Genomic DNA, 19,502 nt, shown 5'->3' on the forward strand with positions numbered 1-19,502 from the left:
ACTTTTTAAGTTTGATAGGTCGTACAGCAATGGAAAAAATGAAAATTTAAGAAAAGCATACTTATCCAGTGCTCAATGAAATTAATTCATTTTATGTACAATTCAGTTGATTATTTAAAACTCAAACGTTAGAACAACATATATAAGTGAACAATGTGGTCTCCAGTTAGATTATCATTAAGCTTTACGCTTATTTACTGCTATGTTTCAAGCGATTACGAGTTCATCTAGTCTGAGAACGGAACAAAAACTCTGTGACCAAAGAGTAATAAGCTAGCTATTCTGATGCGTCTTAGCCCCGCTAACTAGAGAGAGAAGTCCAAGTTCAGAATGCGGAAATATATTCCACAAGCAGCCAAAAGCACGAGCACTCATAACAGGCACAAATCAGACGTATATATAGAGCATAAAATTGTCCTTGGGAAGAGTTACAATGTAGCATACTAAAAGATACAACGAACCAATAGAGTTTAAGATTCTCTCAAGTGGAAAGTACGACATGAATTTGAAAGTGAGCGCTTTTGTCACGAAAACAAGAAATTAAACTTTTCAAAATAAAATTGCAAAAATAAGGTGTTTACCGAGTGAGTTCTGAGGATTTAACATCCCCAACACCTCCCCTTTTTAATAACGTACGTTCTTGGAGTCCACTTGCATCGTGACCGTCTGTCGCCGTTGTCGGAGTGACCATCTTCTGGGCCGTAGATTGACTTGTCAACGTGCTTCTTCCTGTTTTGGGACTACGGGTAGATTAAAGGTATCTAAAAGGATGTTCATCGATGAACGAACTGGGGCTAGCCGCTTACGTATCTGGTTTCGAGGTCGAGTCCACCTGTCTCTTCGCACCTCTATCTCGTATATAACATGGCCTAGTTTTCCGACCACATGTGCTTCTGTCCAGAGATGGCGTGGTTCTCCGAAGCACCAGATCGTGGAACGTCCTCAATTTTCTTCCCATGAGGATCTCTGTCATGGACTTTTGCTAGGAGTCACATATCACTAGGTGTCGTTCGGTAAACGACTAAGAAGTTCTGCAGTGTTTCCGCATAAATATTTATATGGATAGATGAAAATAACAAATCAGTTAATCTAATTTGTTCATGACACCGTAAATCCTAACTTTAATTTCAGATAACGGGATCGTGAATGTTCACTGTTGAAGAGTTTCATACTAAGATGTAGTAGTAGCTGTCGGATTCTTTTTCACTTATTCAATGGTTAATAATCTTTAATTAGTTCACACCTAAGTGATTTCTTTTGAAAAGTTTCTACAAGTTCATTAAAGTGATGTCTTCTTAGTAAGAATGCAACCTTAGTGAAATATATTCAAACCTAAGATAATGAAAAAGTAATATTTCTTCATTGATTTTGTCATCTATTATTATTATTCTCTTACTGTTGTATTGAAGTTTACTTAAATGATAGGCGAGACTGTTATATTATAGATAGACCAATTAGGTATATGATAATAGCTCTCGAATTTTGGCACGAAATTCACTCACCCATTTGGCTAAATAGAGATTATAATTGATGTCAGTTTATGATGAGAACCGTAGGTCTAATATCTAACCTTAACCATAAACTTTAAATCATAATTCGAATTCCTCACATTGGTTTATAACCGTCATTTGGTCCTAGTTATTAGGTGTACACTCTGAAGGTCACTTTAACTAACGTCGCTTAAAGGTCGTCTATAAATTATAGTCTCACCAAATGATATCATGACATTAGTGTTAATTACACATTCTTTAGCTATCAGAAAATCACCTCTTTTTTTCTAGAGTATTTTATGTTGTAAATGATAAGCACTGTTGGTAATATGGTAAGATTATAATAACTCTTATGTTTAATTAACATTTTGTCAGCTCAATTAGTTAATGTTTTATTTAGGTGTAAAAAGATTTCAATATTTGGAAGTCACATAAGTTTATAATTACAGAATACATATATAATATAAAGTTTTTTGAGATTGTTGAATTTTCACTATAGAGTTGTGGAGATTATTATTCAGTTATTGATTAAGATCTTGGATCGATTGATATCAAACCACCATTGAAAACCTGGAAGCACTGAACGGTCGTTTCGTCCTATTGTGGAAGATGATTGCACAATTTCATGGATTGGTTGAGGTTTGACACTAACGCCGATGGATGCCGGCTCAATGGTCTAGTGGGTTGATCTTTCGCGCGCGAGACTGAACGCCATGGGTTCGAATCCCACGAGCTGGATCATGGGTGCGCACTGATGAGTAGCAGCACGTTAGGACGAAACGGCCGTCCAGTGCTTCCAGGTTTTCAATGGTGGTTTAACATCAATCGGTTCAAGATCTCAATCAGTAATTGTTGAATTTCACTGGAACTATTAACTGATCTAAATTATATGATTATTGAAAAGGTAGAAGCATTAGATGGCCTTTTCATCCTAGTATAAGGTAACTCAGCAGTGCTCGTGCACGATCCCACAACACAAGATTCGAATCCTTGACCTTCAGTCCTACATGTGAACTTTTAACCTCTAGACCACTGAGCCAGCCGGCACCCAATGGTGTTAATGTCTATATAAGAAATTATTAAACCAGTCAAGGCATTTTATGATTCAATGATGATAATTGTGGAATAGATTACATAAATAAGTGAACAGTACAAATTGGTAATGTGATGACAAGTGCACCAGTTATGTTAAGAATAATAAAGGCTTGAATCAATGGGAAATGATTAGAAAAAATATAGGCAGTGAGATGACATTTCTAAAAATAAGATTACGTAATAAAAAGTGTTTAGATAATTGGACAGTGATGTGTATACTTGGGGTAAAAAATAGATGGGAGGGTGTGAAGAAAAACGAACAAGAAGTATGGATAATAATAATCAATAAAATCATTTACTATAAGGCTAAGGGAAAGATAAAGGGGTTACAAAAATTTCTTATGAATACAAAGACTTGGATTCTTGGCTCGAATTTCTATAGCTTCTGCTATGTGTAAGAAATGAGATCGAACCCCGTAAAGAAAACTAGTCGGAATAGGATAAATCACTTTAAATGACCTATTTTTGTCTACTGTATGACGGCTATCGATCAAGTGTGATAGAACAGAGTTGCGTATTATGTTGATGGTACTCTTTCTTAACCACGAAGGGAGGTGTTCGCTAACTCGTTGATTGATAGTACACCCAATATATCTTTCCCCATAAGAGCAGCTGAATTTCTAGATACACATAGATGTATCAACTTACACATTTAAAAGAACTGAGATCATTCTAAAGTTAAATGATATTAAATGTACTTGAGGAATAGTAGTTTTTTTTCTCAATACTAAGATGACCTCAATATTACAGCATAGATATTCCTGTCAGTTATAAATGACATTGTATACAAAGATTTAAAAAAAAAATTTTTATGGTTGATCATTGTCAGTTAAAATCTTGAGTTTAACAAACTGTCGGGAAAAAAGTGTGTTGAAACTAATTCACAATGATTGACTTTGAACTTGGTTTTTTCTTGAGAAATAAAATGATGAATTGGTCTACGACTGACATTATAGATTCTTGAGGGGGTAATAATTGGCATATGATCATACTTCTGATAACAACAAACATATGTGTTTTAAGTGATCTCGAATGTCGTTCCAGGTATAACAGTGATTTTCACTTTCACCCTGTTCAAACTATGAGAGGATGGATTTTTTGAGGTACTTAAAATGGAAATTATATTAGCGATGGTCTTGACTACTTGAGAATGTGACCACGATGCCCATAGGACAACTGATTGTGGCCTGTCACACTGATGTTTAATGAGTAGTTTTTGATAAGTTAGTTTCATACGTTAAAGTCCTTACCACTAGTGAAAGAAGTTTACAAGATAATATGGGGTGTGTCACTTTAAGACCAGTCTTATTCGATTCCTTTCCTTCCATTGTGGGAAGGCAGTTTATCTCTAGATCATATTTGTTTAAGGAAGACACATTATTATCGTCACACCCCTGTACAAATACCTTCACGAATAAACTATCAGGTGATGGGTTTACTGCTTTTTAACTTGATCATCTTTCACCTGACCTACATTGTGTGGTAGGATCTAAAAGAATATGTTCCATGTGGTGTTGTTTGATTAGATTATTGTGATATTCAGACCTGATTGCCAAGTTAAAGTAACATCCAACGTTAAGGTATAAGCCGATATCATTTATTTTAATACATAATTTACTACCTATATTGTACGTTCAGATAAAAATGTAATACTATATCCACATAAATAAGTAACCAGTAAAGGTAGTTATCTTTGTGAAGAAAAAGAATTACTATTGTAATAGACGTTACTATCAAGGTTGTTTGTAAGTTATGTGTAAGAGAACGTGGCGTCAAAGTTGCAACACTTATCGTACGGATTAAAGAGTATCAGTGCATCGAAAGTACGGCGTTGATAGAACATTTAAATATCAGTCGAGAAGACAGTCTAGATTGCAGAATGGATCGAAAGTTATTAATGAATGAAACTACTTGAAATTCGGTCTATTTAGCTCAAATTTAGTCCTCATGTCACTTCTACGTCCATATAAATGTAAATAAGTCAAATAAGATTCGTTACTGTATTTTGTTACACAGTTGATAAACAACGTGAATTCCTACATTAATTTATTCATCGAGATCATGAACCTATCAATGTTAGATCAAGCATTAAAAACCTGGAAGTAATGATGGTCTAATATTGATCAGTTCATCATGTTAATAAAAGCTCAACAATCTCCATAACTTATTAAATTTACTGATTGTCTGAACTTTATACGTTAGTGAATATGAGGTAGTATCATTTAAAGCAATAGGTTATGAGTTCAAACTGCCTTATGGGCATCAATTTTTGAATGATAGTAAATTAGTTCAATTGATGATTTTCACTCAGGACTATAGTTGTTATAACTTGTGACCGTCAATTAGGGAGTAGTGAATTATAGACCGAACCAATCACGCGTAAAACACGTGTGAGGAGTCTAGAGTCCTGATTGGTCCTGTTTTCCACCTAGCTCAGCCGGTTAAGTCCAGAACACCAATCTCATCCTCTGCAATATGAATCATTTATTTCAAACATACGGGGTTTATATACCAATCAAACAGACCACAACGTACCAATAAAATAGAAAACAACATTTGTATAAGATCTAGCCCAAAAATGGCTGTGAATGTGAGAGACTGTAATTGACAGACTGGGCATAACTCAAGAATGGTAAATCGTACAATAATAGTTCATAGGTCAAAATGAAGCTCATAATAACAGGGACATGAATATGTATAGTTTGGTTATTTAATATACTGGCCTATAAATGGATCCCAAAAATTACCGCTCATTGTTATTCTTATCGGGACATAACAATGTAGTGAACAAGAACATCAGTGGGGACAATCAAATGTGTTTAACACAAAATTACAGAACTTTTTAATAAAACCTAACAATCAAATAGTGAATGCTCAATTTGCAAAATGTCCACCCATTGTCTCAAAATGACCCAGACTTCATTGTTCTTGCATTTTCATACAAATGGCATCCTATTCCATTCTATACTGTTCGATTCTCTTGTTTCTCTGCTGCCTGATCTTCTGTTCACGACCGACATGATATACTACTTATGTCAATATAAGTAGCACACACTATCACAGTAGTATACCACTAGGATTCTAATATTAATCACAATTCAACTTGGTTAATAATTCCCAGGATTTTCATATTTCTCATTATAAACAGAAATAATTCATATTTGAAGCCATGATATGAATAGAAACTTTAAAAAAAATTAGAATGTTTCCGTGACCTGATACAAATCTGATTGACATTGGTATACTATAAGATACACACAAAAAAAAACTACATGATGAACTTCATTTTAATAATAATAATAATAACAACAGCGAACTAAGTGGTAATGTAAATTGTTTCCAATACTCATTGACTAAGTAAATTTAGTTAGTTGGTTCACTTTTGTATCTCTCTTATCCACTTACCTACTTACTCCCTCTCTCACTCTCTCTTTCAATACTATGTTCTTTAAATGTATTATTAACAAAGATACATGTATTATTATATACAGTATTAAATAATTCAATCTGTATAATAATGTGGTCGATTGAAAAAAAAATGTTATAATCCATGAAACATTGAGTAGGATATGTTGAATCAGGTCATTGACTAACTGATTACGATTGATAAACAATATAAACTTGTTATGATTTTCCAAGTTGTTTTTGTTTGTTTGTTGTTGTCGTTGTTGTTGATGTTGATGATCCATTTTCATTTTCATCGTAAATCAATCATGTGTAATGTAAAGGATGTGATATATGTTTGTAAGTTTGTAGCGCAATTCCCTTTCCATGTTTAATGTATATATGATATCTAGGATTTTTCTATTTATTTAAAGAGTGTAGCATGTTTACAGTAAGACGATAGTTTTTACACAAGACTTTATTTCATGATTGAACTAAGGTTTTTACATCCAGCAAGTTGTGATGGGCTCCAGTAGGCTGTTGACCGAAAACATATGTTGATATTTTATTGAAATTACGAGTCGACCAAAGTTAGATAAACATTGAAAAGCTAGAAGCTCTAGGCAACCGTTTCTTTCTATTCTAAGACTTCACAGAAGTGCTCATCAACTACTTTGTATTCGAGAATCGAATGCAAGATCTTCGGTCTCGCGCATTAGTAAAGATTATGCTCTCATCAGCAACAATGATACACTAAATGGACGGTAAACTGGTCGAAAATACTCAATATTACACTTTTATTAAACGTTCAAAAAGCATGTTTATCTCCACATACAGTTTAGTGATCGCTTAGTTGCCAAATCATTTTTATTTTTGGGGGGTGTTACTACTCACATATAACATTTCAATATAATTAAGTAATATATAGCTCATAAGTGAATAAATATATCAGACACTTGAAGATAACATTCTAATTTGTATTTGTAAGCCTTGGATAATGAATCAAACATATTTCTCCACAGATTGATTTTGAATGTATACTCTATTATTTACGTTCTCGTGATACGTGGTCAGCTTATTTACTGAGCACGTAAATTAGGCTTTGCCAGTATCAATACGTTCACTAGAGTTTTATCGTGAAGGAACAATTTTAGGTTGATGACTGATGAACATCATCAGAGGGTAATAAAGATCACAATAGCCTAGGTGTATACACTCTCTTTGCCTTCCATTAAACTAAGAGAATAAAATCACTTCATATCTTTCTTTCTACGAACTAATTCTTTCTTCTTGTACTGTATTTTTATATGCAATCTTTCTTTTATATATTACCATCATTGACTTAACCACTCCTATGAATCCGGTGTTCATCTTGCTGTGCTAATGCGGTATGGCAACTTGGACCGATGCATATATGTGCCTGGTCCCATGTTGTAGCTGACTGACTGACTGAATAAAGATTAAATTATAATTTAACGAGTACAACATTGAGGAGCGAATGAGTAATAATTCGTAAAGTGACAAAACATGTGTCTAATTTATGTTCTGAAGATTTCCATATATGTTTCGAAGAATGGAAACGGAGATAAGAATATAACTACAAAAGAAACGTATTTTGAAAGCAATAAGGCTGATATGTGCTTAACCTTATGAAATGTATTTTCATAACTTCAGTTTGCGTATTTACTAAACAGATTAATTACATGTTGGATGCCGGCTCAGCGGTCTAGAGGTTAGGCATTCGCACGCGAGACCGACGTTCTTCAACTCTATTCCTGGGTTTAGAGTCGCTGATGAGCACTGCTGAGCAGTCCTGTACTAGGAGCAAACGGCCATTCAATACTTCCAGGTCCTAATTAGTTATTTAATTAAGGTCACTTCGTGATTAGAACGGCGAGAATTATACAATCCCCATAAATCTGCTTATACATTGATGACAATCCATTATAAGTAAATAGACCAAAGTTGGAGCATGAATCAAATTTATCAACCATATATAAATTCGTTTATAACAAATAATGACTTCCTCATGAGTATTACAGACTGTTATGAAATTTTTGTTTTTATTTGACCTTCCTATATTCAGGGTCATCTGTAGATACCAAGACAATATCTGTAGATTGGTTGTCAATGATTTATATGCTCGCTTATATTCCATTGATATTTCCTTCTAATTGGATACTGAATAGATGGGGCCTGCGTGTAACTCTGCTAGTTGCCTCAGCTTTGAATGCAGTCGGTGGTTGTATTAAATGTATAGCGGGTGCAGTTACGTATGAAACAACATTTGGACAGTCTAATAAATCTATTCCATTCAGTAATAAACTTGGTTTTCCAATACTTATGGCTGGACAAACTATTTGTGGAATAGCTCAATCCGGTATATTGGGTATACCAGCCCACTTAGCAGCAGTTTGGTTTGGAGTGAATGAAGTTTCAACGGCTACTGCACTTGGTGTATTCGGGAATCAAGTAAGTTTGTATTGTCTACACTGTTTTTTTGCCGTTGATTGATATAAGGCTATATAATTAATCAGTCTCGACCGAAATATGTGGATTCTGAACGAATTAACTTAATGTTATCATCTAATTACATGTTTCCAATAGAACTCGGTGTTGACTAACAATAATATCCTAGATTCATATCCTAACCTACTTAGAACTCATCAACAAGATATATCAACATTTCAGTGTTGATGTCCACCCTAAGACAAAACATAGTACCTATTACTTCAAAAGTCGACACCTTATACACTGAACTACCGCTAGCTTGTGCGATGGGTATGCATGAAATGCATATTCTATATCCTACTACTAGTCATAATTTAACATTAACAAATGCATATAGATAAACTATCTTTTTATATAAATCACAGTTACAACAAATTGTCAGTATTTAATATCACTTGATTAGAATGTATTAATTATTAGAAGTTGTTTACTCTTAGGTGGTAGATGTGTATTTTACAGTTAAATGAAATAAGATGATAAGTAATTGATTAAGAATTATTACAATTATTTTTCAATATCACATATTAACATTATATTCAAAGATGGATAGTGGCTGGCGATGGAGTCCAGGACGTGGCCCACTTCGTCCTATTTGGGGCTCGTCAGCTGGATGTACCCGCATCTTAGTGTTTATGTTCACTCTGGAACTAGAACTCAGTATCGTTCACTTCAAACGCCATCGCGTTGTCCACTTATCTACTGAGTCCCGATAGACACTTGCTTGTACAATGGAGTGAAGTTTAAATTCACTCGGCATCATTTGTTTGCTACCATTCATTTTTGCATATAATGCTTGTGAATTAAGGCTATATCGAGGCAATCCACATAGGATGCACATATGCCTGCAAGAGACTAATCAATTGCAGTCCTAAACATCAATGAGAAGATTCAAGTAAACAATACCAAGTGAATTTATATATTGACGTTATTTTTAAGTTTTACATATCTGAAACACTTAGTACATTTTTGGTCCGGACCACTGTAACATACTTTTAAAAATAGAAACCTTAACAAAAATATATTTGATATGTGCCTAGTAGTTGAATCCAGGATTCACCATACATACATTCTATTCGAGACTTTTTGATTTGGTGTACCAGCATTTGAATGTTGATGTATAGACCAATAATTGAGTTCAGTATTTGTTGCCCCTAAACGTCTAACGCGTTATCCAATAATTTTTTAAAAAAACAAGAATTTACAAACCCTTTCTAATATTTTCATACATGTTGATTAGGTTGATAGCTATTTGAAATGACTAGTTGACTGTTGGGTGTCTGATACTAAACGACCTAGGTTCGAATCCTAGTGTGACTATTAATAGTGGAGTGAGGAGTAAATGTAATTAATGAGTCCCAAACAGAATGTAATGTGCATCCTTTACTCAGGACTGATATTTTGTCTTGTTCGGGATTTATCAAATGGATGTTTTTGCATCTCATTGTTCCTCTTTACTATGAAATTGTAAAGCAGTGCTTATTGCTTCAAACTTTAATGCTCTGTCTATAGAACTGCGAAGTCTAGATCTACAGTAGCTTATACATTGAGTGAAAAAATTTGTTCTTTTAAGTTTGTATAAGTTTCTGAACTGCAATTAATCAATCACTTTTATGATAAGTCTTAATCGACCGATTCGTTGCATTCCTCAATTCCTCATCAACAAAATGTTAAAAATCTACAAATTTCGATAAGTTCAGTTGATTAGATCACTTGGCTAAAATTCAACACTGTAATGTAATACACAACCTAGGAGATCAAAGTAGAAGGTTTAGCGTTTACTCTTGATGTGAAGTCATTACATTCATCAAATAGGATGGAGATTGTGGTCATTTTTCAGCTCTAATTTTAAACAAAAGAAATAAATCTTTTCAAATTAATGATGAAATATTTACAACAAGTGATACACTACGCCAATCAAATGATACGTGCATCTGATTGGCTGAGAGAGATGACTTTTATCTCTAAGTAACATGACATGAACAACTGATAGGTTTAGCTTCCTAGGGGATATATATATATATATATATATATATATATATGTTATATATATGTAGCTCATCTGCAGAAAGAGTGTGTATCTGTATCAAATCTTAGAAACTATGTATCACGGCACAAAAGTTTTGAAAAAATCATTTTTCTGTACCTTACTGATTAAAGATCTCTTACAAAAGACTTTTGACAATTGAGATCATGAGTCGATTGAAGTTAGACCCCCATGAAAAACCTGAAAGCACTGGACGGCCGTTTCGTCCTCGGATGGGACTCCTCGATCCACTCCACGATCCCGCCTCACGAAATTCGAACCCAGGACCTATCGGTCTCACGCGCGAGCGCTTAACCTCTAGACTACTGAGCCGGTAGGCATCCAACGGTGTTAATATCTAACTTTAACTAATCCATGAAATTGAGCAACCCGTCCACCATTGTCTTCAGTGAGTTACTGTCTCACAACAGACACGGTTGAAATATGCCGATCACTGCTTCTCACTAGAATTCCAGGAAATACCTCTTGAAGCCAGTCACTAGTGATCATATGTTGATTAGTATCATAAGGGTTTTGTGGACAAAAATAATTTTTTAACCTACTATTGTAAAGTTTCTATTATTTAAAGTACATTTTGTTGGTTGTATATGTGTGTTCGTGTGTGTGTAAATGTGCGTATTCTGATGTTACTTTATTACCAATTTGCCCATTATTATTTTTATAGAATTTAAAACACTATATCTCTATGACATTGAGACCTAAATTTTGATCAGTCTGTCGACATATGTATATCTTGTATAGATTACTTAACCATATCCATATTGTTAAAAGTTTCATATTGTATAGATGGAACATAGTTAACAGTTACATGTAATTAGTCCTAAATTGAAATGAAACACTTGGAATAAACTCCATCATTAACCATAAAAATGTCATCTGTTCTATAAACATTGTTCATTGTTCATTTGACTAATTGTATAGAATTATTCTTTTCATTATTTATTATTGTTCTAGCTTGGTGTTGCATTTGGTTTTCTAGTACCACCGCTTATTTTACCATCGATACCGTATAGTTCAAATGGAACTAATCAAATTGATCCAACAACAGATATGAATGAATTATTCAATAAAATTAAACACTATATGATGATTATGCTGTATTTTAGTGCTGCTTTAAATATTCTTCCATTTATATTTGTATTGTTTGGTAAGTTGTGTATTATATATTCGATGGGTTTTTTGTGGAGATTGTAGTAATTTCAATGGTTAAGATCATGAGTCAGTTGAAGCTAGACCACCATGGAAAACTTGGAAGCACTGGACGGCCGTTTCGTCCTATTGTGAGACTCCTCAGCAGTGCGCATCCACGACCTCGCCCCCTGCGAGATTCGAACCCAGGACCTACTGGTTTCGCGCATATATATTCGTTGCATAATTTTAAAGTTTCTGTTATAAACCATTGACATGATCAAGATCTATTAAAGTACAAATCGTTACCCATCATATTATGTGGTTTGAAATATCTTGTAGGGAAATTTGATCAGTATTTAACAGAATACTGTTTGATGAACAATCTTGGAGTAATCTATGCCTCCGTGATATTTGGACTGACATTACATAATGTTACTGTTAAATGCATTGACATTGAATTATTCCTAAAACGACTGATTTCTTCTAGAATTGTGACTGACATAATACCACCAGTATTGCTTTAGTTATAAGTTGGATATATAGTTTAAGTTTCAAGTTATTCTTGACTGACGACTGATTGACTTAGTTGGCTGTCGATAAAGAGTTATAAAATACTTACTCTCTCTCTCTCTGTCTCTCTCATATCGCTTTGGTTCAACTTGTTTTGAACTGAAAAATGTTTGAATAAGCAATTAATTTTCAGTTTTCAATTTTTTTGGCGGATTTTCATTCTTTGAGTTGGACGGTTTAATAATGGAGCTTCTATTGTTCAAAAAAAAGTGAAACAATCAAAATAGATGTCTAGACAATTACAGGTTAAAGGTCAACACTGACCAATCAAGATGACAGGAGAATTTGTCAACTTATACATGGAGAAATTCTAATACCTCAATTCTACTTGAAATTTATGCTAATGATATTGTTCAAAAGAACATTGAAAGCTTTATGATTAAGTCATTCAGCTAACAGAAAAAAATCTCACCCACAAATCTTTTCTACCGTTTCAGTTTTTTAATAATAATGTAATATGAGTTCAATTTGGAAGCTAGGATGATGTTAATGTTTTATATTGTGAACAATCATAGTTACACATTATTGTTAAACGAACACGTCAGTTTTTTAACTTTTATATAGTTGTATAAGATCATGAACTTGATTTAAAATCTTATTAAAAATCTAGTAGTTGAATTCATGAGTCAGTTGAAGCTAGACACCACCATGACAAACCTAGAAAGTACTGGACGGTCATTTTGTCCTGGTATGAGACTCTTCAGTAGTTCATACCCACGACCCCACCTAGTGAGATTCAAACCCCATACCTATCAGTCTTGCGCGAGAGCACTTTAACTCTAGACTGATAGGTCCGAGGTTTTGATTTGATTTTGATACTCAGAACTATGAAAGGATTCTTTTTTAAGACTTTAAAATCTGGATCATCTAATTGATCTCTATTTTGTTTTCAATATGACATTGATAAGTTAGAAAAAAATGTTTGATTGAGAGGTTTGTTGAAATTAATAACAGTTAAAGTTTAGTTTTTTTTATGGATAGATGGTGATTGAAAAGCTATTGAGTACACTAGAATGCATAGTGAACATTATGTTTCGTCATAGTATGGATCTTTTTATCAGTAGACACTTAAGTGGTCCTTTATTTGACTCCAATTAGATCATTTAATGATTGAGTGACAGATTGTTAGTGAAATATACATCCTAGCTACCCTCGTATAGAATAATCGACTTAAATCACGTCGTTAGCGAATAACGGAATTGAATAAGTTGAATATAAGAATGGAGTTTCAATATGTATATTTCACACAATCGTTGATTCAGAAAAACAAAGTGAAGATAGTGAAGAGAATAGAGGGGAACGAAACGAATCGGAAAAGGTATATTAGCTATCTACATTTGGTAGTGTTACTCAATATTTATATTCAGATAAAAATAAATTACATACACGTGATGAAGAGCATAAGCAATTAACACACGATCATATAAAAACAGTTAGGGTTAAATAATCGAATAAGTGACAGTGTAAAAATGTTGGGGACGTTAGATCCCCAGAGCTCACTTGGGAAAGGACCTGATTTGGTAATTTTATTTAGAAAATTTGAATTTCTTTGTTTTCGCGCTCTTGTCATCTTCATGTATTTCCCAGTGGGAAAATATCTTAAATGCTATTGGTCCATTGCGTCTCTTAGTATGTTATTTGGTAACTTCCCAAGGACGGTTTTGTACTGTATATATACGTCTTGAATTGTGTTTGTTTTTATCGCTCGTTTCTGGCTGTTTGCAGAGATACATCCCCATTCCAAGCTTGAAATTCTCCCTCTAGTTAGAGGGGCTGGAACGCATCAATAGCTAGTTTACTGGTCTTTGGTCACCGAGTCTTGTTCTCGCTCGCAGATCAAGTGAACTCGTGATAGCTTCACACCTATTAAAATATGTGGCTTGTAACGAATGGAAAGATGAGTGGTCTGTCCAGTGGCTAGAATCACCTAAATGGGCTTGATATAGTACGAGCCCTTACAACACTTACTATACAGACAGTCTTTAAACCTAGAGTATTTAGATTTCGCGTCATGTGCTTAAACTGTAGAGTATAATGCTGAAATTTTCAGTACACCATGAAGTCATCTAATCCCATAAGTTTCTGAATAAAATCTAACACAAAAACATACAAATCGTCTAAATTATATGCTACTATCAAATGTTAACTAAAAATACCAATCGATTGGAAACAGTTACTAAGATCGCTTAAGTCTAACTATTATGGTAGTTACCAATCGACATTATATTCATTCTTGATAAAATATCATCACCTCATGTCATATTCATTGATGTTACCATTGGACTTTTTAGGTAGAATATTTTTCACTAAGTAGAAACTATCAATCATTGTTTTCATAGTTTATATCATGAACCGATGTTTAAAGACCTTGAATGACATGGCTAAAGATCGTTTGCAATGGCGCAAGTACATCCACTTTTTGTGTTCTCCCAAATTCTAATCTTCTAAATTCTTCATGTCCCTTTTTTTTCTCTTCCCAAATTTACTTCACTGGATTATACTCGTTGAATAACATCTTCAAACGCTCATCATTCCGATTACTGCTTATACTTTAACTATTTCTACCACGACAATTGTATCTGTGTGCTAATGTGGTATGCCAACTCGAACTGATGTACGTACGTACAAAGTTCTATGTTGTTACTGACTGACTTATATCATGAACTGTTCTTAGTTAGATAACTACTGAAAACTAAATATCCCTGGAAAATTGTTGAAAATATGCATTCATCTTAGAAAAATATGACAATTCATCAATTAAAATTGATAGAAATCAAAATAACATCCTCACCTATTAATCAAGTTTAAACAGTTAATTGGTGATGTCTACATAAAGGTGAATGATATGTAGTTTAATAGAAATAAACGATAGATAATAATGTGATCAGCCAACTTGTTTATGACAAGATGAAAATACACATAAGCTTTGTCGAAACACAAAGACAAAGTCGGCATATTGTAATTTGATCAATAGAATGTAATTATTATTAAATGACTAGACAAACAATAATATTAATCACTACACAATAGTCAATCACACTGTGAAATACTTCAAGTCAGTTGGGTCATGGACACTGTTTGTATATTAACCCAGTATATTTGAACTACATGATTCTTATCACAGAGGCTGAGATTGGTGTTCTGGACTCAACAGGCAAGGTTAGGCAGGAGGAAGGACAAATAAAGTCTCTAGACTGCTCGTACAAGCTTTATACGTCATTAATACGGTTGATAAATCACTGTTCTGTGATTGGCTGTATCATTACACTATATATTGATAGGAACAACAGGGTCACAAGTTATGACAGACACTCCAATAGTGATATCTCTGAGTGTGTAGCGGAATAATTGAGATTTGGGCGTCAAATAGCACAAAACTTAGATCCAGAAGAGAATCCTTCTAAATACTTACAAACACCTAATGAACATATCTTTTATGAGTGACATAATTTAAACATTGGAAACTTATATAATCATACATTTTTATTTAAGTTAATTAATCCATTAAATGATTTAGTTCAATTAAGGAGTTAATTGAATTCTATTGTTTTATAATCGATTCTGATTTCTGGACATGTAGGCAATCTACTTCATGTCATTCACTGAAATATTAATTTGTTATCTTAAAAAACCTATAATGTATTCATATTTCTTAATAAAGAGTTCAAATTACTGAACCCAATTGTTTTCCAATGAATACAATATTTCAATAGTTGAGATAATGAGTTAATTGAAGCTAGACCATCATGGAAAACCTAGAAGCACCGGACGACCGTTTCGTCCTATTATGGGGCTCCTCAGCAGTGCGCATCCATGACCTTGCCTCGCAGGATTCAAACACAGGACATATCAGTTTCATGCGCGAGCGCTTAACCTCTAGACCACTGAGCCGGTCGGCATTCAGCCGTGTTAATGTCTAACTTCAACCAATCCACGAAATTGAGCGGTACATACAATATTAATAATTAAAAATTCAGTAATCTATATTACGTTCTAAAAGATGGTGAATGTGAAATCTTTATTCTTAAACAGTTCTCTCAAGAGAATAAAACAACATTTCTTTGGCATTATATTTGGAATAAACAGCGAGGCTATAATTTCTGAACAAACCAATCAGAGATAAGATAACAGGTCTAAGATTTTGGCGCAAAACTCACTCATCCAATTGGATAGATTGAGTTTTAGCAGTATAGATGATGTCAGTTCGTGATGAAAACTGCAAATCTAATTCTTAACATCAATCATCAACTGTTAATCATTATTGTAATCCCTCACATTGGTTTATAATCGTCAATTGGTCCTAGTTATTAGGTGTACACTCTGAAGGTCACTTTAGAGTCGCTCAAAGGTCGTTCATAAATGATAGTCTCACCGAATAAACTTTGCTTTGTTATAAATTAATTATTAATCGTTTGAATTCAATTTTATCTTTTATTCAATTCTATTAAGGTTTTCGTGCAAAACCTAAAACTGAACCAAGTTTAGCACAATATAAACGTAGTGGTTCATCGGTTATTCATAAATTACATGTAAATGACCAATTATCCATTGATAACAAACCTTCAAATGGAATTCATTCAATAGTCAATAATAATGGTCTACACGAAAAGAAAAACAATATTGATAAAGGTAATATATTGTTGTTGTTATATCCTGATGATGAGAATAATAAATGGTAACTTTTAGGATCCATTTATGAACTAATACTGTACATATATATTTATTGTATAAGTGTTAAGTAAGTAAACTGTCAATATTCATGTCCCTCTTATCATAAGCTTTATTTTGACCTATGAACTATTATTATACGATTTACCATTCTTGAGTTATGCCCAGTGTGTCAATTCCAGTCTCCCGCATTCACAGCCACTTTTGAAATATAATGATTCATATCGCGGAGGCTGAGATTAGTATTCTGGACTCTAACAGACAGGCATAGCTAAACAGGAAGAAGGATCGGTAAGGACTCTAGACTACTAGTACGAGTTGATACGTCATTGGATCGGTCGATAAATCACTGTTCCCGAATAGGCGTTATCATTACGTTATACATTGATAAGGTCAGAAACTCACAAGTTATAACAGTTTTCATGAAATGACTGTAAATCTCTTGTTTTCTTTTTAAATATTTTTCCTAGAATTCTATACAAAATCATTAGACGCTGATCAACAATATCCAGCGCTTAGTCCAAATGAACATTCAATATCATCAACAAAACAGGATACCCTAAATACAAATGATTCAATCATGAATAATTTTATTATCAATATTGATGATAAAAATGATATCAGTAGTATAGATAATTATTCATATCAATCATTACAAAATAATCCTAGAAATGAAACTATTTCAATGGCATTAAAACGTTTGTTTAAAAATACTCCATTCATTTTATTGTTTATTAGTTATGGTAAGTATATTTGAAGTTTATTTTGTTTTTAATATGACCATATTTAGTACATAACATGATTATCGTAAACTTATTCCTTATGTTATGATTCAGTCAAGAGGAGGAGGGGGTACCTGAAAAGGAAATTGGATCAGAGGTGATCTTAGTGACCTGAGAGCGTGACCGCAATGCCCAAGGGTCAACTGCTTGAGATCGGTCACACACGACCTTTTTATGAGTAATTTTTGTGTTAGCTCCATACTTGTTGAGACCTTACCACCGGAGACGGATATCCGTGGGATAAGGCGAGGTGTGCAGTTTTACGGTCGACCTTTTCTAACCCCACCCCTCCTCATGGAAAGGCAGCATCACTTTCATACTGGTTGTCTGAAGGAAACACCTTACTGCTGTCACACCTCTGTACAGTCAGCAGTACGACTTCGCCTTCGGACCTTAGGTTTGTTGCTTTTAGTCTTACCGCTCTTCAACCGACCTGTCTGACATGATAGAACCTTGAGGAACGGTTGTTCCAGCCAGTATAGCTCGGTTGCTTCATCATGATAGGAAAGTCCGACTACCACGTCAAGGTAGCAACAACGGTCGGGTTATGTTATGATTTCTATTTATGGGATGTTTGAAATGGTTTCTCAAATTAAGAATGGTAAACTTTTAAAGGTGTAGATTGAATAAACACTATGGGATGATTCAAATCAACAATACTAAGTGAGAATTTCAACTTCATCCCATTACACAAACAAGTGATTATCAGGATTCAGTAGCTAAGTAGATGACGCAATGGTATTTTAAATCAACTGTACTGGGTTTAAGTCTTAGAATGAACATCAATTCTGAGACGTAGTTACATTCAGCTGACGAGTCCCAAATAGGACGAAGTAGCGTGTGTCCTGGATTCCACTGCTAGCCATCATCTATCTTTGCTTAGAATGCTTGTGAATTAAGGCTATATCGAGGCAATCCACATAGGATGCACATATGTCAATAAGAGACTGATCAATTACAGTCCTAAACATCAATGGGAATATTCAAACCAACAAAACCAATTGAATTTAAGAAAATATTTCTTTTCAATTTTTGATTGAGATCATAAAACGATTGATGTTAGAACACCACCTGGAAGCACTGGACGGCCATTTCGTCCTATTGTGAAACTCCTTAGAAGTGCTCGTCCACGATTCTACTATGGGGATTCGAACCCAGGGCCTTCATTCTCGCGCGCGAACGTTTAATTTACCAGACCACTGAGCCGGCATTCAACGGTGTTAATGTCTTACCTCAACCAATCCACGAAATTGCGCAACCACAATAGAACGAAACGGCCATCAAGGGCTTCTAGACTTTCAATGGTGGTCTAAGATCAATCGTTTTATGATCTCAGTCCAGAATTTAATAATCTCCACAACCCCTATACTGATATTTCCTTTCAATTTGTCCTTCATTTAAAACTCTAAACTAATATAAAAGTCAAACCAGTTGAGAATAAAATTAGTACTAAATATAAATGGTAGTTAGTCAGTTTAATAATGTTTTAAAATTTATACGTGCTATACAAATAATTATCTATTATGAATTCAGTAACTAATTAGATAATATGTTAGATTGAATATCAATTTTGAAAATGGTAGATATATATCTTAGATAGGTACCTCTTGAATAAGAACTAATCCATGTCATGAATGATTTCACTACTAGCCATGTTTTATCTTTTCTATATAAATACATGACTATATAAACAGTTAATTATAAAATTTTATTATTTATTTTAACACATAGATATTGGTACAAGGAGGCACCAAATACGCATGCGCCACACAAATCTCATTTGATTTGTGCGAGGACTATGATACTGCCCGAGTGCCCAAACCGAAG

The 19,502-nt window shown here is 33.9% G+C and overlaps 1 protein-coding gene across 2 annotated transcripts in view; it reads left to right on the top strand.

Moving 5' to 3' along the window:
- The window catches only part of FLVCR2_1 (Feline leukemia virus subgroup C receptor- protein 2), a 68,625-nt gene that overhangs the window by 16,416 nt on the left and 32,707 nt on the right, over nucleotides 1–19,502 (top strand). For both annotated transcript variants that reach the window (XM_051217294.1, XM_051217293.1), the window contains exons 3-6: nucleotides 8,056–8,441; nucleotides 11,479–11,671; nucleotides 16,675–16,854; nucleotides 17,364–17,636. In XM_051217294.1, the coding sequence (XP_051064676.1) occupies nucleotides 8,056–8,441; nucleotides 11,479–11,671; nucleotides 16,675–16,854; nucleotides 17,364–17,636 (1,032 nt within the window). The remainder of the gene's footprint in view (nucleotides 1–8,055; nucleotides 8,442–11,478; nucleotides 11,672–16,674; nucleotides 16,855–17,363; nucleotides 17,637–19,502) is intronic.

Source organism: Schistosoma haematobium, chromosome 5 (genome assembly GCF_000699445.3).
Source record: "Schistosoma haematobium chromosome 5, whole genome shotgun sequence".
Taxonomy (NCBI): domain Eukaryota; kingdom Metazoa; phylum Platyhelminthes; class Trematoda; order Strigeidida; family Schistosomatidae; genus Schistosoma; species Schistosoma haematobium.